At 38.5% G+C, this 22,326-nt stretch overlaps 1 protein-coding gene across 2 annotated transcripts; it reads right to left on the reverse strand.

The window, feature by feature from the left end:
• Nucleotides 1-345: 345 nt before the first annotated feature.
• Nucleotides 346-21,116, reverse strand: INHBA (inhibin beta A subunit). 2 transcript variants are annotated; one of them, NM_001396543.1, is made up of 3 exons: nt 21,052-21,116; nt 17,858-18,379; nt 346-7,211 (listed from the first exon to the last, which is right to left on the reverse strand). In NM_001396543.1, exons 2-3 carry the CDS (start codon nt 18,243-18,245, stop codon nt 6,325-6,327), a joined length of 1,275 nt encoding a protein of 424 aa, NP_001383472.1. In that variant the 5' UTR covers nt 18,246-18,379; nt 21,052-21,116; the 3' UTR covers nt 346-6,324. The 2 variants fall into 2 exon arrangements, with proteins under 2 accessions (NP_001383472.1, NP_990727.2); NM_205396.2 differs by lacking the exon at nt 21,052-21,116 and having other exon boundaries at nt 17,858-18,558.
• Nucleotides 21,117-22,326: the final 1,210 nt, after the last annotated feature.

The raw sequence follows: 22,326 nt of genomic DNA on the forward strand, positions 1-22,326 counted from the left end.
GCCTGACACTGCCTGTAGTTTTCCTACTGGCTGCATTTCACAAGAAGTGAACAGCCTAAAATTTTATTAAACGTAGGACTAGGAGTCTGACTGAACAGTTAGCATAGTCACATCAGAGACAGAGGCATTACATAGCTGCATCTGAAGAGGCATCCATATGTCTCCCCTCTAAGGTTAAACTTTTCTGGTATTTTTCGAACTCCCATGTATTTCCCAACCAGGAATGTGTATTAAGGGACGATTACGCAATGGTTGGTGAAACTCCCTTTATTTATTTCACTTGTGTTGTTGCTGTCATTGTATAAGAAAGAGCAAAATAACAAAAAGAACCAAGTAAAATAGTAGCTGTCCCAAATATTTTTAATACATTGAAATCCCATTCCAAATGCAAAGACTCTTTCTTTCCTTCTTTCTTTCTCACTTTCTCTCTGTCCTTTCTTTGCACTGATTTGCACAAGCGTTTTCTCGGTGAGCCAAAGACATCTCTGTTGTAACTTCACTGAAGTCACCGGACTTACACCAGAGGTGGTTTTGGTCCTCTGTCCTGGGTAAATACAGCAGGAATAAATTGGTCACGCAGGCAGGGTGTCTGGCAGTAAGTGCACTGAGTGCTCCTGGCAAACCAATAAGAAAGATCTAAAATAAAAATCCCAAACAGGTCTTTTATTTAACATAGGGCCTAAAGATCTACCGGGAGCTGCTGAATACTGCCCACTAACTGTACAAAGTATAGGTAGCATGCCTTCCAAATATCAAAATACCAGACGGAATGCCGTGAAAATAAATAACTTCTAATATAAACAAATGAGAACATATCAAACTGTTACCTCTTTAAACATAATGTAAATAAAAAAAAATACCAGTCCTTCTACACAATAAATATTAAGAAACCATTGACATAGTTGAAATGTACTCATATAAATTAACAACTTTAATTACATTAGCCAAACAGACATTGGTTAAAGCACTGCATGTAGTATGCAAAATAATAATAATAACAATAATAATAATAATAATATCAACAACAAAACACAAAATGATAAAAACAAAATAGGCTTCATAATATCTTGGCTTTCATAATTTATATATATATGTATATACATATATATGGTTGTGTGTGTATATATATATAGTAGATATATATATATAATATGTATATATACATACATACATATATATATCTTCAACCCATCGTCAATGTATTGTTTTTGAAAGTATTTAAATACAAAGAAACCCACTGATAATTAACACGGATTCACTGTATCTCAAAAAATAAATAGTTATATAACCCAGAAGTGTTGCTTGTTTCTGCCCATGAAAACGTTGTTCATAATTGTTCATGAAAGGTCAAATTATGATTTTCATTACTCAAACTGAAAACCTTTTTACTCCATGTGTAAGGCAATGAGAGTAGGTTGGGAGTAAAGTTCATTCAGTGTCGGGAACTTGATTAGCATCTGATTCTTATACTGATGCATGGTATTGACATGAGGCTTAACTTAAGGAAATTATTAATTTCGGTCACATCTCTTCTACCTACACTCCAGAAATAGATTCCTTTCATGTTATTCATGCTGCCGGTAACTTTCTAGGGCAGGAGACACTCTGAAATCAACAGCATTGCTTACAGAGTAAGGCACTATTCCACATGAGTAACATTAGTCCATAAAAATTCTTCTTTTGCACATAGACATTACGCGTGCCTGAATTTCTCTAACTCAGAGATATTGCTGCTAGCCTCTGTGTGGCATTGTGGTGTCACAGTTAAATGAACCTGATGGCTTGAATCTTAACTAAAGACAAAGAGTCCGAGTTTGAAGTGGTGGGCTAAGGGACTGTTTCTATTGAAATCAATGACAAAACTCCCATTTCAATCAGTTCTGCAGTTTTGGGCCCTAGATCTGTATTCTGCTGTGACATGTAAGCGCAGAATAATCATAAGCTTCTGTAAACATTTCCTTTTGCTAAACCCCAAGAATACGAATACATTCATCCCTCCCAAAGAAATACCCTAATGTGTAATTCTGCCAGTTTTGTAGGCCTGTGTATTCAGTGAGTATCTGACATGGACAGGGGAAAAGACCACCAAATGTCAGCCCTGGAGCAGGAAGATTGTGGAGGTACTAAATAAGTACATTCTGTGATCAAATATATACTGAAAATACATTTTAAGTATAAACAGGAAATGGGCTATACAGAAAGGAATGTGTTAGTAGTTAAAAGCTTTTTTTTTTTTTTTTTTTTTTTTTTCCCTATAGTAGTACCTGAAAGGAGAAGTAATTTTTGAGACTGCATCCCCTTGGAAAACTATTTAAATATGCTAACAATTTCTAATGCTGTTATAAGTACATGCAGATTTAATTAAACCAAATTAATGGGAGTAGGATGTTTTGCTGGAATCAGTCAGTCTTGACTAACATCACAATTTCTTATTTTATCATATAGTTTTTCATTCTCCTCTGCTTTAAATAACTTTGCTCACAAACCAAAACTCCACAACTGAGATTAGAGGGAGAAACCTTTTCAATTTGTGAAGAGTATACATACACAGATGAAAGCTAAAAAGCAGGATTTAGGAATAGTTACTTTTTGCTTTGAAAAAGCTTCTCCTGGTTTTGGTGTACCTATTATGAAACACACTCACCACATGTAAAATCCTTCTTTCTTTTCCCGCATGGAAATTGTCTCAAGCTAGTTTTGTGCTTTCCAGGGCCAGCCCTAGTGCACCATACAGAAGAAGGTATCAAACTCAGACTTCATTTTAAAGGCTCTGTCAGCTTTGGACAAGAAGACAATGAGCCTCAACTTACTTTATTTGCAGCCAATGGGAGTTTTGTCATAGTTCTTTTGGGGAAGGTGCTGGGATTTCAGAACTCTGATGCTCTCTAACTAATCACATCACACTTGAGAATAATTTTTGCCAACATGAGCCATCTCACCTGCTTCCCTTGCCACTACATTCAGAGAACAACCCATGATGCAAGCAGCATAGTTTTAACAGTTAGTTGAATTAAATGGTGTTGGATATGGTACCACTCATTCAAAATCCATTCTCTCTCTTCACACTGCTTACAGCACAAGGAATCTGTGGTGCAGCCTGGCTAACCTTTACTCATATAAGCACTGTTACTGCTCTCTTAAGGAGCTGTCAATGAGCCTGTTGATATTAGTGAGTGTGGAGGGATAATCTGCACCTAATTTTAAGTCCTGGTCCAAAGCTCAGTAAAATAAAAGGTGCTCTCCTCAGATGTCACAGGTTATGTTCCTGCTCCTGCCATTCCAGAGCCTGGTTCTCCTTCTACAAAACAAAACAAAATAGCCATTCTGCTACTTATTTAAAATTAAACAGAGTCAGGAACTTGGTTTAAGTTATAAAGATAAATTAGTTGTGCATCTTTTTTTTTTTTTTTACCTACTCCCTCCAGGAATAAAACTCCTCAAAACAAACAACTAAGCAAACCAAACCAAACCAAACAAAAAAACACCTTCTGTAAATAATTTAAATCAGAAAACTTTGATATTTTACAGAATAATTTAGTGACAAATTTAGTGTTTACCCAATTGTTACAATTTTTTGAAGTTTTTTTTTTTTTTTGCAAACTGCAAATAGGTCTGTAAAAATGCATTGTATAAAAAGTACATATATGTATAATTGATTAGCTGTACTATGCAATCTAAATACTGTGGAATAAATTAGATAGAAAACTTAGCTATAAGCATGTATGTTGATATCTATTCAACTGAGGAAAGGGCTTCTTTTTTTTTCCTTTTCTTTCTTTTTTTTCTTTTTTTTCTCTTTTTTTAAAGTTTCTATCAATACATACAAATAGGGACACACACCCACACACCTACACACACAGACATGGAGTGCACCCACACCACACACACACAAGCAGTTTTGGCTGACAACAAATGAAGGCCCTGATTACACTGCTTAGACATGGGTCCCTCCATGAAGGTGCTAACACACTATCCCTAGCCAATGTGACTGGGTTAAATTGTGCTATCTTTTTCTTTTTCCTTTTTATTTTTTTTATATTTTTACAAACTGTGCTCTCAACAATGAGGGGAGCCGTGTTAGAGCTACTTTCGCTGGGAGGCCTTTGAAAGCCCATCCTATCAGAAGGCAGTGAATAGGGGCTTGGTCCTGCAAACCTGTGAGAGTCCAAAGGTTCAGGCTCAGGGTTATCAAATTCAGTGTAAACAGGGCCAAAAGGTTTCTCCCATTCCCTCTTCTATTTCCCCTACTCAAAGACACAAGTTATAACTCTAACATTCTTTTAAATATGACAGCAATAGAATTTTTTTAAACCTATCTACCTATGCCCTAAGGGTTGGACCCTTCAGGTTAGGTGTTGATACTGAAAATTAAATTACATTTTACAGGTAATGCGCAAACCCATTAAGAGTTGTCGTGCTAGAGGGTGGTGGTTGAGACAGCCAGCCTTTTGCTGAAGACTGCATTTCAAGCAGAAATCCGACCACAACTGCCATTCTCTTTGTATTTGCAGGGGTGAAGGTGGGCGGGGCCCAAAGCTGCTTGCAGTTTTACATCAGTACTTTCCAAGTGTACACCACAACTTTAGGTTCCTCTCACACAAATACCATTCTAAATGCGCTCCCTCCTGCTTGTTAGTAACAAACAAACAAGTTTGTAATATACCGTGCTTTGCACACAAACATTCACTGTTTTAAGAACACTAAAGTGAAGCCAGAAGTGCTTATACCTTGTGTATACACACATATATACATATAGAAATATATACATATATATATGTATATCCCTTGTATAAAGTTGTTTCCCAGTGATGCAGTTTCTGTGCATCAGGGATAAGTCTAAGTGTTGTACATGCAAAACAAGTATAATTAGGCTTAGATGGACTGTGGATCCAAGCGCCTTGCATGCAGAGCGCTTTTCTGAGCTTATTCCAAACAGCAATTTCCTGTTTAGGGTAGAATTTTAATTTAACTGGTTAGCATATATACTACCCTGAATGTAACCAACCAACTGACCCTTAATTCAAACTGTAACTTATTACAGGTGGAATGGTACCAACCACAAATAGACTTTTTAGAGGCTCACACAAATGTCTTTGGTGTATATGTCTATTCACTTTAAGGTACAAAATAATAATTATTATTATAATAATAAAAATAGCTATTTTGTGTGCTGTAGCAGTTCTTGTATAGCTCACAATAAGTGCAGCTCTCAACCCCTCCCACACCCAACCACCCTCCCTTGCAAATGTTTGTTAAATAAGGATTAGACAGGTCAGACACCACTGTAGTGCAAATAGTAAACGATTAAAAATTTTTTTTACAAAATATAGAAATGTTTGGCTCCAGTAACTGGACAAACATATTCCTTTCAAGTATCTCTCACTGAAGAATGTTTTTTTTTTTTTTTTAAACAAGTTACTTCCATTTATAAAAAAGTCTTTCTGTTGTTTTTTTTTTTCTTTCTCTTGCAGGTAAACAGTTTCAAACCAACTAGGTTGCATAGTTCTAACATTGTAAGCACCTTTACAAAATGTAACTTTTATTCTTTCATTCGCTCTTTTTAAATCTTTTTTCTTCATTTTTCTTTTTCTTTTTTCTTTTTTCTCTTTTCTTTTTGTAATTGTAGTGCAGAAGATGAAGGTGTATACACCTGCACAATTTTGTCCCTTTATTAAAGTAAATATATGTAAGTGTGTAGTGTCTGTATGTATAAAGATATGTATATAAATACGTAGATACATATATACCCACACAAACACTACACACCTACTCAGTTCCTCGGTAAATTTGGGAGGAAAGTGCCAGTGAATGTAGTGTTCATACACATGGCTTTTCAAGGAATTTCAGTGACGTTTTGGACTCAGTCCAAACTGCTGCAGGTTACATGAGCTGCTACCAAGGCTTGAACTGATGGGTAACCAGAAGAGAGAACACAACTCCTCTAGTAATAACTAATGCTTAATATACTGTCTAATAAGATAAGGAGCGTACTGAAAGGAAGGAGGAACTCCCCAACCCATACCACCTTTCAAATGAATCTCATTCAAGCCTGGGTTCATGAAGCTTTCTTCCTCTTGATAGCTGTACTCCTTTTCTCCTCCATAAGTCTTTTTTATTATTTTTTTTTCTTTTCCTTTTCTTTTTTTCTTTTTTTTCTTTTTTTCTTTTTTTTCTTTTTTTCCTTTTAATTTATTTATTTTTTTAAAATTTCAGATGATTGTTTCATTCAGAAAGGTTATATACCATGCCAGGTCTTTCCTCTTCTTGGGCTTTTAAAACATTTTCTTCTCAACATAAAGAGAAGGGTCTTGTGCACACACATGTCTATGAACAGCCACACTCCTCCACAATCATGTTCTGTATATCTTTCTTGATGATGTTCTGGCCATCATCGTAGTACAGCATGGACATGGGCCGCAGTTTGGTGGGCACACAACATGACTTGAGGTTGGCAAAGGGGCTATGGCCCCGCATACGGTAATGGTTGATTACAGTGGAGTGAAAAGATAATGATGAACCAGATGTGCCTGCTATATGGCTGGGGCACTCTCCTTCACAGTAGTTAGCATGATAACCTGTAGGTGCAATGATCCAGTCACTCCATCCTATGTCCTTGAAGCTGACAAAGAACTGCTTCTTGCAGCAGATGTTAACTTTGCCATCACACTCCAGGCCTCGCCTCCGCCGTCTGTGCTGGCGGTCCTCTGAGTGCCGGGCAAGCATCATCAGGAAGGGCCTATGCGATTGTTCCTTCTCCTCTTCTCCTGTGAGTTCTCCACCATCTTTTTCTTTCCCTTCCCCATCATCTTCCTTTTTCTTTTTCTTGCCTAGTAACACCAGGCTGGCCCCAGTCTCCTGGCACAAGTCACAGGCAATCCGCACATCCAAGGAGCTCTTGCCTTGGTCCAGGAGTCGCTGGACACTACTGGAGATGGGAAAGATGTGCCAAGTGCTCTTTCGAGTGTCTACTGCTTTTTCTGAAATCAGAGTTTCACTCCTTTCACCTTTCAGCCCCATATCCTCCATATCTTCTGCTCCTTCAGAGTTGCCTTTCGGCTGCCGCTGCTGTTGAAACAGGCGGATGGTGACTTTTGTCCTGCTCCGGTTGGCCTTGGAGACCTTCAAGAAGAGCCATACTTCAGCATGTTCAACCACTGATAATTCGCTGCCTTCCTTGGAAATCTCAAAGTGCAACGTTTTCTTGGGTGTTCCTGATTTGGTAAATGAAAATAGACAGGAAGAGCTAGTTAGTATGTCGATTTACATGCTGTTAGACTTCACTGTTACTGCAGGCACGGAGATCACTAGATTTCCTATTTGACTCCAAATTTTTATGATTCTTCTGTTCTAATCTTCCCTCACCTAATTCCCTCCTCAGTTTCTTTTGTGCAGATTCTCTCTTTAGAAAGCTATTTGTTTGTCTGTTGTTTCTCAGTGTCATATTTTAACATTTCCAGTAGCATATTTTAAACATTTTGTTATAGAAGTGAGATCTTTATGTTCATTCACACAAAGCATTTCATGGCAAATAAACTCCAGTAGCTGCTAAGAATTGCCTTTGTGATCACTGTTAGCTGAAAGGCAGAAACGTATTTGTGATGACAGTCTGTGACTACAAGTACCATACACAAAATCTGAGCCTAATTGCTAAAGCTGGGGAGTGGGTTCCAGTCCTGCCAATTCTTTGACAATTCTTTTGAAAATGAGATGGGAGCGAGGACTGTCCTTTCTCCCTCTGTAAAACACCATCTTCATGTGAGTCTTAAAATGAGTAGTAAATGTCAATTTTCTCAAAAACAAAGAAATACCAAAATATGAGCTTTGAGAGGTTAGCAGCTAAATCATAAAGAATTACAGAATTGCAGCAGGCAGACTCTTCATCCTGTGAGATGTTAGCTGTAGTTTCTGTTCTTAATTTAACACACTGTTCTTGCAATGATTATAGTAATGGTGAATACACTGAAAAAAAAATGAGCTAAAGAACTGTATAATTATGAGGATGGTTCTCTGGCATAATTGTATCAACTTGCTGAGATGTCATGATGATGATTATGATGGTGAGGGGGTGTTTCTCTGATACAGAGCTCATATCCCTGGCAGAAGTTGGAATGAATAATGAGGGCTGTTTAATGATTTGATCACTAGAGCATAAAAAAGTTAAGAAAGAATGAATTTGCTGGGGGGAAGGGATATTATTTTTTAAGAGAGGAACTTCTCTATTTTCATTACAAAAGGAAAGGCCCTGATAGCATCTTCTGTTCTTTCTCATTATGGAGGACAGAGGTCACAGATTTGAAATACACAGATATCTCACCTTAGCTAGACAGAAGCAATATTCATAATTATCAGTTTTTCGCTGATACTATTCTTGAACAACTCATGACTGTTGATCTGTTTCACTGTGCAATGGTTTTGCTTGTCAGGGAAACAGAACTTTGTACCTTGGAAAGGGCAAGTGGTGAACAAAGAAGTGATTGGAACATAAAGTAAAAACTGCTCTTGTGGCAGCAAGGCTCTGTTCCTCATTTCCCATTGCCTCTGAACGCCTCTAGTATGAGCTTCCTGACTATTCTGGTTTCTAAAGTTTGTAAGTTGGCTGTACTGCCCCTTGAGCTACCTGTTGCTTTCCTCCTCTGCAAAGTCCTGGCACTGACATATTCAGCTTTCCCTGGTGACATTCCCAGGTCAAAGAGACAAGCATGTCTGAATTAGAGTGGCCAAAGGGCGGGTACAGTGTTTTGTTTGTGTTTTCCCTCTAGATGAGAGTGTGAAATTGTAGACTCAGTTCTGTCAACGAGATAGGAAAACACATGGTTTGTGTTAACTGCTTCTCACAGACTTTGCTGATGTACATCTCCAAAGTTAGCTCCATTAACTTCCAAGGCAGATAGGTGAACCCATGAGACTGTGACTGAGAAAAGGAAATAAATTGTAGAAAAGACAGAGTAAGCTCTGGAGAGCATTAGAGTTACTATTTTTGTAGTATTTTTTAATATGAGATTTGTTCAGTAATGACTGAAATTTCATTAGTTAGCTATCGTAGGGTATCATTAGTTTTTCCATTCTGGGTATGAAACTGGCAAAGCTGCCCTGGATTAAAGGTTAGCTGATAAGACACTAATCCCCACCCACCTGGGTTCAAGAGCATGTGGAGGTGTATAGTGACGTTCCGCCAGTCCAAAGCAAACCTGCTTCTAAAGATTGGCTACACTCTACATAGGGATGTTATACAGAATGTGCTCTATTAATGTGCTCTATCAGAATGGACGCTTCTAAGGCCTGGGTGGGCCGCTCATCCAGCCTGAGTCTTCAGCTCCCAGACCTCATCTTACAGAGCAAGCTGCTGCTTTCAAACTCATCTCTTTCCTTAACACAGTGCTGATGAACCCTTTCTGAGGGGAGTGGGTGACTCCAGGAGCTCCTCTTTCCCTACAGCAAATCAGACCAGGGTGGTAAATAGCTATATACAGAAATATGGCCACAATGAGAAATACAAAACTTATTTTTATGTTCCTGAGGTGCCACGATGAGCACAGACCACAGTTCTGGTGCTAGGAGGTATCCTGGACACAAGTAGACCATCTGTACTGGACATGGACACCAATAATGGGCCCTTTCATGTGCTCTGACAAGGGCAGCTGGGCTGTGCTTGCTAGCCTGACTGGGGAAGAATCTGCATCGCCCAGCAGACCAGAAAAGCTCAAAGACCCTGTGTTACTGAATAATTTAATGTTGATAAGTGTTCATGCACGGTATTTCATATTTTGTAATTTCCATTCTAGTGGGAACTGAAAGTAGTTACAAAGTGACATATCTTCAACAGTAAATATTCGTATTAACTTATGCAGTGGTCCACAAGTGTACTAATGCAATTGTTCTTTCTGACAGATGTTACATTAAGAAAAACAAGATTCATATGCTCCTGTAAGTGTGAAAGTTGTTTTTTTCTCATAACTAAAGATGTTAGAAAGTGAAGGCATGGGAGCCTACTTGCAATACTTTTTTCACTGCAGGGAAGTAACCTAGAGCAAGGGAGCATATGACCTGTCCTTATTCAGGGATAATAGCCTCCCTGTAGGTTGTTACCTACAGTAACGGACTCCCTGGATGTGGTTAGCTGCATTTTCACACACAAGTGGTTGATTCAACTCCTGAAGAGAGAAGATGCAGGAAGCTTGTATGAACCTAATATTATGGCATGGTATGAAGTACTGAGTCCTCACACCTGCATAGCTAATGAAAGGTTTAATAACAATTTAAAAAATCATTCCCTTTCTCAGATCTTTTTACAAGGAGACTGGGAATGGTCTGGAGCTGGGGACAAGAAGCATGCTTTCACATCAGGAAAAAAACTGAGCTTTTCTGAATTCTCTCCACATTCAGTATTAATGTATTGCAATCACACAGCACAAATGGCATGAATCCTGCAGTCTTTGCGAGGTTACTTAAGCTCAGACCAGTTCATTTTGAAATCCAAGTTTGATCTGTATCAGAATTGAATGGAGATCTCTGAATCTGGCTTATGATGATTACATATTCGCTTTATAACAGGATCTTTATATTTCCAAAAGGTTCTATACTACAATAAAGTATATTCTTCAGGTGTTCCAAGACCAAAATTCTGCTGAATTTCATTTTATCCTCATTTTGCATAGGGATGTAGCAGTCTTTTCATTCTGGTCTGAGTTAACAACCCCGTTCAAACTGTTACAGATATATGCTGTTCATCTACCTGAAAGGAAAAAGGAGACCTTCCTGAAAGTTGGGTTCAGTATCACTTTCATAATTATACTTGGTTTATCCTTTTGTCCTGACTTTTCATCTGCCACAGCTTATTTACAGGGATATTTTTCCATTTGTAATCATCCTGCTACTCCTGCCCTACTCCTGCAGAAATACCCCTAGATCAACAGTGGTAACGCCTTCAACACTTCAGCACTCCTATAAAGGGCAGAGTCAAGAGGCTGGATTGTTACTGTTGAAGAAAGCAGCTGAAAAAGGAGATGAGGGATTACACTGGGCCCCCCATGATTGCTTTTCTTGATCTCCGCTTCCCAGTGTCCTGGAGAGGCCACCTCTCTGCTATTGGGCTAAAGTCTCTTCCAGGAAGAAGGCCAAGGATACTGATGGAACCACCCAGCAGCACCAGGAATGCAGCAAAAGCCAAGAGAAATGGTTAAAAACACAAGCCCTATGACATAGTGCATTCATGGTAAAAGGTTTAATGGAAGGAGTTACTAAATGGAAAGAGTGCTGCATCACTATATAAGCTTGTATGTTTGCTCGTATATGTATTTCTCTTCAGTGCTCACACACCATTTTTAGGACTTTTAGAAAACCAAAAGTGGGTGAGGTGCCCACACAGGTACCTCACTCGCAAGAGCCTTCACAAGGGCTCTCAGGGCCCAAGCCAGAGGCTTGGCCTGCTCCCAGCCAAATGTGGGTATGGCACAGGGCAGCGTAGAGGGCCTGAGGCCAGGCCCAGCAAGCAGGGGGCTAAGGATCCCTCCTGCAGGACCACTGGATGTAATTGTGTAGTCAAAACTACTGATTTGCAGTGTACAACCTGCCTCAAGGTCATGCCTGCTTAGCTGGAGCTATGCGTTCAAGGGAGGACCGAAACTATACAAATAAGAGGTTTTTGTTTATTTGTTTTGTTTATTTTTGAGTAAAATGCTAATACTTTAAATTACGTTTTCCCCCATAACCACATGCTGTTAAATGATTAAGACTGATTTTTTTTTTTTACAATGAAAGTGATTATGCTTCCTAACGCTGTCATGTGACATTCTTAATTTCTCTTAATATGCAGCATTTAAATTTCCCATTCAAAAATGCTGTGTGGAAGAAGGTGCTGTTACTTTAAATTTCTATTCTTCACCACTGCTTAATTTTGAACCATTTTTATATTTATACTGTATGTGAACTGTTTTTCCATACAAAGCAAGCTTTTTTTTCCTTTTTTAGTTGCTAACTTTACTACTGCCTATGTTTAGATTTGGGGGAATTTGTGCTGCGTACCAATGTGTAATTACATTCAAAAGCATCCTTCTCTTCACTTCTCATTTCCGTTCCCCAGGAGACAGAAAAAAAAAAAAATAGGCTACTAGAAAGGTTCCTCTAAAGAAAGTGAAGAGAGGAGCATGGTTATTGAGAGATAATTGCTCAAAATGTTTACTAATGAGTGACCACTGGAATTGGATGAATTGTTCATGGCACAGAATTTATTCAGTGAATTTAACACTGTTATCGTCTGACAATTATCTCCTGAGCAGGCTGATTATTACAAATGTGTTATTACTGTGATTAAGCTGTGGCTGTTTCTATGAATGCATTTCAGCCTATGGATCACGGACAAATGATTTATTCTAACTATTCAACACCTCGTATATGTGACTGGTCATCTGGGTTGCACAGTTTTGTTTCTGTTCTCTGTCCGGGTGACTGTTGCCTCTAGAAAAGGGAGGGGGAATTATGACACAAATAAACACTTTATCGTTATGTTCACGTGCTCTTTTCTCCAAGCAAAAAGGGATTTTTGTTGTGAGAAAGAAAATAAACAAAAAACAAGAAAACGAACTATTCCCCAAGCATTTGTGGAAGAAAAAGCAGCAGCAACCTTATTTAAATAACTTTTCTTGAAAAATCAACCCAAAGGGGCATTGACAAGGTCATTCAGAATGTGAAATAATTCAGTCCTGGTGAACCTTGACTCTCCTTTGCTATTTTGTCAAGAGGGACACACTTTACATCCACAGTCTAAAGCACCTACCAAATTGAAAGCCCTTCCCCCAAATGGTCCTCAATATTTAGAAATAAAAAAGGTGTTTGATTGGTCGAGATTTTTTGTTATTTGATTTTTACATTTACATCTAAAATAGCCAGAGGAAAGTTTAGGATCACTTGCACCAATAACATATTTCAAGATACAAATAATACCAAGCCTCTGTCTCTCAGAAAAGAGAGACTTTTCTTTTCTTTTCTTTCTTTTCTTTTCTTTTTTTTTTTTTTTACACAATGGTGGCATTTTGTTTTAAATTCTAAGATGAAATGTATCAGAAGCTGCCTCTCTGTTCATTAAAATGCTTAATTTCTGTGTGTTAAGGTCTGAGTCACAAGTCCACTGAAGTGAACAGCAAAACTTTCAGCTACTTTCAGTAGACTAAGGCTCATTTCTGAGTTACATCTTGAAAACTCTGTTGCATGACATGAGATTGTTTTTGCATATTCATATAGACATAACTGGGTAGAAGAACTGCTCAGCATAAATTTATATGTGCGCAGTGTGTGTATATCCTTCATTCAAGAGGTCACATGAATGCACGTACTTCTATGTAGGAATCTATTTCCATTACAGTGTTGCAGGTTCAGCTACATAGGTATGTAAGTGTGCCTTCTCTGGCATATTCATGCCTCTGGACATGCTTCTACACAAATACAAGCAAATACATACTCATATATTTCCAGCTACATTTGCGTACCAAACACTATGCATAGCTTACCACAAACAGGGACCCATGCAGTACTTTCTCTGTCTCTCTCCCTCTCTCTCTCTCTCTCCCTGTCAGATATCTTTTTATAAGCTGGTTCCCACCTTCTCAGATTCATCCATGATTTCTCAAATTGTTCTCAAACTAATCAGCCTTCCTGAATTCTCACATTTTGTTACAATGAAACAGATCAATACAGAATGACATTCTTCTTCTGGAAGCAACTTGTTTTCATTTGTTAAACTTGAAATCTTTTATAAAGTATGCCAAAGGAAAAAAACGAAACGAAACAAACAAACAAAAAAACCTGGAGAGAAAGAGACATGTTTTCTAAAAGCTGCTTTAAAAAAAGATATGAGAAAATCAGCTCAGATGATGATTCACGGTCACATTTCACAGAATCTGGTAAAAAATAATAATGAACATTTCTGATCTTTTCAGATTTCCAGAACTTACTAGCTTCCATCATTTAATCAGTTTTATCTTTTTCCTCCAGTGCATTATTTTACTTGCAGTCTTCCACTGCAGTGAATCTCTGCCTTTTAAATAACCAAGAAGCGAGAAACAAGAGCTCCACTCAGAGAAGCTACACATGAGCATAAAGATCTCTAGGATTCAGGATTCAGTTAGGTACAATAGGAGTTTGCAGGAAGGTTGCCTACATGGAGCAAAAAGCCTTTGGATTGTGCCCTCTCGTGGCCGTTCCTTATTCAGCACAGATAGCCATACCGTTAAATATACTGCCTTCCAAAAGCAAACTGACGAAATGATTTAAAGAGTCATGAGTGGCCCATCCTTTTCCTCCTCCTGATCTGCCAGCCTGGCTTTATAGAAGTAGGCATCTTCCTAGGAAAAGCTGTGAGTGTGCACCTACGCATATCTGAAAATAAAAGTAGGTATTACAAGATTGAGGCAGTTCACCTGCAACTGTGTGGAGGGGTACAAAAAAGCAGAAGCGATGTAAATATCTGTCACACTTTTCTTTCTCTTTTTTTCCCCCCTGACAGTTCACCTAATGATAAGACTTTGGATTTCCATGTTTCTACACAGTAATTCCCATCAACTTTTCAGGGGCTGACATTAGCAACCCGTTTCATTGGCAGTTCAATTGCCAGGATCAAATTTACTTGGAAAAATCCCAGGTCTGCTTAATCAGCTATCTATTTAAAATAATGAAGGACTTACTAGACAACCATATTTTCTGAGTGTAGGCTATCTCAGTTATAGAACCTGTTGGATTTGTTTGTTGCAAATGTATATGACCCCTCTCCTCAAAATAATTTTTAAGTCCTTGAAGGAACCCACAGAGCTCTGGCACAGCTACCCTCATAGCAGAACTAATCAAGGTTAGTAATTGTAGTTTGATATGCAAGTAGAAAATCATTTTCATGTTTTACTTGTAAGAGTGCCAAAGGACAGTAGGGTGCATTTGTAAACTTTTGCTCAATACAGTCATTAGTTTTGCAAAGATCTGCCTGGATTTGTTAGCTGTGAAAATTACCTGCCAACTATTTTGCTGATTTCCTGGATGTAACTACACCTGTGCTTCAGACAAGTTCACTGCATGTAGTTTCTCCCCTAACTGTCTGTATCCTATGCTCACTTGAATTTTAGTCTCTTTCATAAAAAAAGGAGTCTCAAGCCAAAGCCACATGCACAGGGTACTATCTGTTCATTCACTCAATTTCACTGTATGTCTGAGGATACAGTTAATGAAGGATGGAAATACTACTTTTTTATGAAGGCAAGCAGTAAACATAGCTTCTGAAAGGTAAAGGGAATGGCTGATTTATGTCAAGTTATACCTAAAGGAGCAAAAAGCCTTAAGTCTTACTTCTCTTTCCGTAGACATTTATTTGATATAAGGTGATATGCTTCCATTCATTTTCATTGATTTCCTATCCCCTATTTGGAGGCAGAGCAAGTTTCATGTTAAAAGCAGGAAGAACTTTAATCTGACTGTGAGAGTAACACACTCAGTTTTCTTCCTTTGTACTTTAAACTGATTCCAGTTTCTACAGAGTGAACACTGGTAACTGTTCATGTGGCTATATTATGTTCCCGTCTTTTTTTCCTAATAATTCCTATCTGACACACCACTTGCCTTCTTTTTGCCTCAGTTTCCTCAAAAGAATAAATAATATTGCTTTAATATTTGAGACACAATACTGCTGGTAGAGAAGTGAAAGAGAGTCCAGGAAGAGTTTGCTCAAGCTATGGCAGCACTGGAACCAGCAAGGCATGGTGGGTCCACCAGTTTTACTGAGACTCCAACTACGAACAGCTACAGATGAAAAATAATGTTTCAACAATTTGAAGTCTCTCTACAGACTGGAGTTAACATTTCCATGATAAGCCAAAACCTAGAACTCAGTTTCTAGGTTGTTTCTTGCAGATAAAAATCTAGCAGGTATGGGATGCGGGGCTGTATTAGCCTTTCAGGGCAGGCTTGGTGGGGAGCTGGAGAGGACAGGAGGGAAGGAAAGGCATAGGAACACAGCATTTGTCCCAGACATGCTCCATAACTATGACTCTCTGATTCTATGATAACGTAAGTGTTCTTAAATGAATTTGGCTAGGAGACAATACTATGTAAATCAAATTCAGTGATGCACTGGTGTGGGGTTGTTGCAGCAGGGGAAATCAGTGGCTGAACTATTGGCCAGCCTGTGGGCTTGGGCATGATTTTCACTGCTCACGTGGCCCTGAGAGCCAATGGCTTCAAGAGCCGCTGTTGGAGGGTGTCGTACTGAGTGGGCATATATCAAATTCCAAATTCCTTTGTGTGAGAGCTCAGGAGAGACAATAATGTGTTTACAAATGATTGCAACTCACACAGGGAAGAGAAACCACTGCTCATGCCATATGTGTTTCAGAACGAGCTGCTGAATACCAGGTGGGGAATCTGACTCGTAGGGATTTCATTGCTTTTAAAAGCCCATTTCTAAACTAAGGTTGAGCTACCCCTGCTTCTAGGGACCACTGACACTGATGTCTGCCTGCTTTCTGAAGTAGAGGGGATGAAAAAAGAATAAAGAAAAAAAAAAAAAAAAGCCTGTGCTTGCATGCTGAAGGGACTGATAATGTGTATATTGACAAGGACGCCAAAGGCGAGGGCTCTCTGTACAGTTGGAAATTGGACAGGCAGCAGGAATGTCTGCTCTTAAAAGCATGCACACTTCTTATGCATGGCTTCCCTGCAAACAGAACATCTGAGTCAACAGGTTTTCAGGACTGGAAACTCTGAGTGTTGTCTTAATTGTTTATACTGCTGCAGCAAACTTTTAAACAAAAATGCTTGGTGTTCCTTTGCATACTTTGCCTACCATATGCTGTACCAAACAAAACAATGACATTCTTTTAAAACTGTCTTGGCAACAGGAAAAATGCTTTGGCTAGACAGCATCATAAAAAGTTGCTGTTAGTTAGATGATAGAGTTATTGCAGGATATTGACATTGTTGCATGTATAAACAAGCATATGCAAACAGATACATATGCACATACACATACACTGATTTAAAATGAGTTTTTGTCCTATTCATGTAGGAACAAGACAGTAAACTACAACTTTAAAGCTGTTTCTGATAGGCATTAGTAAATATCTACATTGTTAGCCCTTACTATATAAGAGTTAGGGAAAAACAGAACTGTGAAAAAGTTCAAAATATAACCTATCAAGGTTGCTTTTTTTTTTTTTTTTTTTTTTTTTTGGCAGAAGCAGTTTAGGAGCAGAATTTTTCTTTTCCAGCATGCAGAAGTCTGCATTACAAATTGGATCAGCTACAGCAACTTGTCCAATTCTATTGAACTCATCTGACAGTCCCTGCAACTCTTTATTGCCGAAGATGCTGTGTTAAATTAGAAAACAAAAATGCCCTCTCAATTCTAAAAGTTAAAGCTGTTTCATCTGATTTTATAACTTCCACTATAATTTTTAAAAGAAAGGGCAGTTTCTCAAGTAGTTTGCAGCTCACTTTTCTGTCCTTATAAAATCCCCAAATGCCTTTAGCCCTTTTTCTTTCACCATCAGCACTGCAATCCTGTACTTTAGTGCAAGGACTTTGGTTTCAGAAGCAGTTTGGAGCACCCCTTTGCAGCCTGACTTTCTGCTTGAGATTGGTTAAAGAGCGTCTTCCCTGTGTGGCTGCCTGTGCCTAGCAAGTGTAATCTGTAGGCAAGACTAAGTCAGAAAAATCAAATTCCTTCAGAGTCCCCCTCACCCCCCCACCCCATCCCATTCGTCCTCCCTTCCCCCAGGTCTCATCTCACAACCTCACAGAAAGCAGTACTGCTGCAGAGAAGAAAAGAAGTTAATTGCAGTTCTGGCAAATAGGCTATTTTACAGCTTTGTTTTTAAGCACTCACCTGATTCTGCAAAAGTGATGATTTCTGAGGTTTGCTCCACAACTTCATTCATTTCTGCTCTTCTTCCAACATCATCCTCTATTTCCACATAGCCATCATCTCCCACCTTTCCCACATGGAGTTTCTTGATGGCATTTAAAAGTGCTGCCTTGGGCACCGGCTGGGTGATGTTAGGTCTGTCCCTCAAGTGCAACATGTTCAGTATGTGCTTCTTTACTGCTTCCACCATCTCAGGCTGTGAGCTGGGCACATCCTTCGAGAGCGTGGTGAGGGCACATGATGGACAGTCAGTGACTGAACTGTGCCCCTCGGATCCTGGGGTTGGGGAACTCCTCACTATAATCCAGCAAATCACCAACAAAAATCCTCTCTTCCAAAGCAAAGGCATCCTGGCAGCAAAAGTTGTTGTGATTCCCTTTTTAAAAGGCCCTGCTTTTCCTCCCCCTTCACGCACAGTTTTTTGGGGGGCTGGTTTGTGTTGTTTGTTTGTTTGTTTGTTTTTCTTTCTCTTCAGCAAATTCTCTGGAACAAGAACCAAAAGTTTTCTGTGAAGTTTTGTTTGCAGGTTCCCTCTCTGAATGCAATAAGTGCTGTAGATGTTAGTGGCTGTCAGGGAGAAGAGTTCTGACTCTGTCTCAGAGTAGGAGAGAGACACAGAGAGAGGGAGAGAGAGGGAGAGGACGGATTGGCCTAAAGTGAGTGAGTGAATGGGAGAGGGAGGGAGTTTTGTCTGTGAGTAAAGGCTATGATTAGGAAGGGGGAGGAACAGGCAGGCTGGCTTCCTTATGCTCATTGCTCCCCTAACACACACCTCTCTTCAAATATCACTACTCAGGCTTTCTGCCCTCCTCTCTAAAACCTCTCTTAATTCCTGTAAATTTACTCTTCCTTTTTCCCAGTATGACCCTTCTGGCTCCCTCCTGGCTGTCATCGCCCCCTCCTTTTTTTTCTTCTTTTTTTCTTTTTTCTTTTCTTTCTTTCTTTTTTTTTTTTTTTTTTGTTGTTGTTCTTGTTTGTTTGTTTTATTCCTTCAACAGTATCACTGGCTTAACTAAACAGAGGAAACATGAATGAATGAAGAGTGGAACCTTTTATTAATGAGCACCTTGCTCTTGTCCTGTCTGGTATTGTTTGGGTTAGCAGGAGATCTTAAATAGCTTGTGAACAAGATGGGGATGATGGCGGGGGCTGAGAGTATTTTGGGCAGAACGCTATTCTGCCTTGAGTAGAAGAGAAAAGATCTTTTCTGCTCACTTGTAAATGCTGGAGGTTATCAACACTGGCAGGAGATCTGACAGAAGCAAAATAATCCTGTTGTTTGGAGGGCTCTATTATACTTGATACGCTCTCCAGATGCAGAATGCAAGCCAGGCACTGAGCGCATGAGCAGGAGGAGCTGGTAGGGCACAGATCTGTGATGTGCAAAGGTACTATTTGGGAACCAGAAACATCCCTGCTACTATGCTAGTCTGTGCCTAGAAGTTCCTATTTAGGTTTGGGATTAATCAAGTAATGTCTGAAAAATGCTTTGAAGACGGAACATATTACATGTCATCTGGCCAAATCATACTTGCTCCTGACTGAAGCAAATCCCTCATCAGTGCCAATAATAATTCTGTTTGAGTGAAGACTGAGTAAGATCTTCTACATTTGGCCCACTGTTATTCGAAGGAACTTTTTGTTTCATTCATTTAAACCACACATTCATAATATTAGAATAAGACATAATGAGTGAAATGCAATCTTAAAGCACTGCTAGGAGCCAGAGTTCCAGTCCATGTCAGCAGAACCTTAGCAGTTTATTCCAGTGAGGCTTCTGCCCTGCAGTGGGAAGTCTCTGTTAGGGTTTCATACTGCCTTTACCTCAGCAGCATCTCCGTTCTGCACCTTACTTAGCAAGGGTGAAGCTAACGAACTCCCTAACATTCGGACTTCGTAACAGAAGCTGAGAAAACTACAGCTGATGGAGTTTAACTTCTGAGGTTCTTTCACACTGAACTTTAACTTTTACTGATTTTCTCAAAGCTTCTGCTTCTTTGGTATTTACCTTCTTTCGTTCTCTCTCTCTCACACACACATCTCTGTCTTCTCAGGTGTGCTTACCTCCTTCCAAGCAAACATTTCACTGTCAGTATATTACTACTAACCATTGTATTTCAGTGGGAAATAATAATTTATAAAGATAAGCATTGTAAGGTCTGTCGTTTCTGTGAGATAGCTACAGGCACGCGGGCAGAGAGACAGGCAAGGAATTATAGTTAGTGTAAGTTAAACATACAGAAGTCATTGAAAAATCAACCAAGTTTTACAAATGTTATATATTGCAAGTCCTTTTCAATTAAGGTATTTTATAAGTCTTTCACTGTTAGAAGGCATTCACAGTACACCCTCATCTGCGTTTTACTGACCTCAGTTGCTATACTGTTATATACTGTTACACTTACAGGTCTGTCAGCATTATAAACCCTGCAGCCATTCTTATAAACACATCTTTGTAACACAAACCTCGCTATAATACATCTAAATTTCTTGGATCTTGTGAACAGCCCAAAGTCTGTTGTAATTACATGAAGTCTGAAAGTCAGCTTGAAATAGAACTAAAAGTTTAATTGGACCAAAAAAAAAAAAAAAAATCAGATGAAAATACGCATTCATGATTAGATGTACTAACAGATGACAAAATTAAAGGAGTTATTTACAGTTCTAATATAGCATCTATCCCAGAAGTGTCTGATGAAAAGTAAGGGATAGGCATATTTCAATTTAAAAGACAGACAGTACATTTGAGTTCTTGCTGTGCAGTGTAGGTTGCTTGCCTATCTAACAGGTACGCTTATCACAGTCTATTACATATAGGTATAGCGTAACATACCTGCATGCCATGGTGATGACAGATTTAATGTTCAAGCATAACTTTCTAAAAGCATTGTTTTCTAAAAGAGAGTTTGCTGGTACCACTGATAGAGAGTTCATTCATACTTACAAATATGCATGCCTACATACATACATGTTCATGTCTAAAAATACAGTTTGAATAAATACACAAATGACAGTTCAGATTCTTTCCATAAAATTACCTGAGCTGCAAAGCTCTGCATATACATTCATTCAGCATTGCCCTAGCAATATGCAACAGCATGCACATGAATTAAAAGTTTTAGTTTTAAAAGAAAAAAGCTGGTTTAAAGTTTTACCTCTCTAGTCCTCACTCTGAGAAGCAGACTGCTGTATTGTGCATTAAGAACTGCTGAAGTTCCTCTTTGTGGTACTTATAATGCGAAGCTTTATACTGTACTTCTCGTGTGTACACTCACATATAGTGTCTGTCAAAAGTAAGTGGGCCGGATCAGAGTGCTGGATTGGTTAATCCTGTTACATCAGCAATTGACTGTTTTTCCTGTATGAGACATACTTCTGGTAATTATCTAATGGAAACTCCTAATTGTCTAGCATGACAAAATATCGTGGATTCAACTTGTAGTGGTGATCTCTGTATCCATTTAAAGAATAGAACTTAAAATCAGACTGAATGCAAACACTATGAGTCAGGAAGACACTCTCCAACTTGTTTTATTGCATAGCTAGATATAGATATTATTAGATGTAGATAATACTGATTTAGTTCAAATGCAGTATTTGCCAGATATTTAATTACTAGTTAGCAAATTGTTTTAGTCTGCTATCATGCTAAGGATATACCAGATAATCTATCTGCAAATTTGGATTATTTTCAAATTCAGGAAAATGCATCTGCTGAAGAATCCTTTTGCAGAGGATATAATTTTTAGTTCACTCCTTGTATAAATATGTCCTTCTGTTAACTTAGGCATACTTTTAAAGTTCTTCAAAAATGAATCATATTGCTCATGTCCAAGTCTCATGGCTTCTTGACGTGCAGATTACATCACTATTAAAAACTATTTAGACATCTAAAAATAAGCTACAATGAATTACAGGTGAAATAAAATCAACTTAATTTTTCATTTCAGTTTACATTAGTGAAACTAAAAATTACTGTATGCCAATTAAGCAGCACAAAATTAATATATATACATAAGGTCAAATGTAAATTCAAAATCAATCTCCTTTCTTAAACACACATAATAACTAGTTTTATGTGGTACCGTTTATGACAAATGGCATGATCATGCAGTCTTTACTCATTCAAAACACCCACTGATTACCAGAAAATCCCCATCCTTCAGATTTTTTTTTTTTTTTTGGCCTGAATCGTACTTACAATTGTATTTTTATGTCCTGTTGGTAATGTAAATTTAATGTCTCAGAATATGACTGCTGTGGATCAGGCAAGAAAGATTTAAAATTTTCAACTCCCTGATACCGGGGAGTACTCAGAGCAGCACTGATTCCAACCGAAGTATGTGCTCTATTCACACAACAGCTTTAGTAGAATGAGCAAAAAATCGGGAGTTAATGGGAAACATATGACCAGATAGGTTGTTTTGTTT

This window comes from Gallus gallus, chromosome 2, assembly GCF_016699485.2.
Source record: "Gallus gallus isolate bGalGal1 chromosome 2, bGalGal1.mat.broiler.GRCg7b, whole genome shotgun sequence".
NCBI classification, from domain to species: Eukaryota; Metazoa; Chordata; class Aves; order Galliformes; family Phasianidae; genus Gallus; species Gallus gallus.

Bases quoted from the DNA above. Each gene is read 5' to 3' on its own strand.
- INHBA (NM_001396543.1), bottom strand. From the start codon at position 18,245: ATGCCTTTGCTTTGGAAGAGAGGATTTTTGTTGGTGATTTGCTGGATT. The intron at 7,212-17,857 runs GTGAGTGCTTAA...TTACCAAATCAG, and splicing joins CATCACTTTTGCAGAATCAG to GAACACCCAAGAAAACGTTG.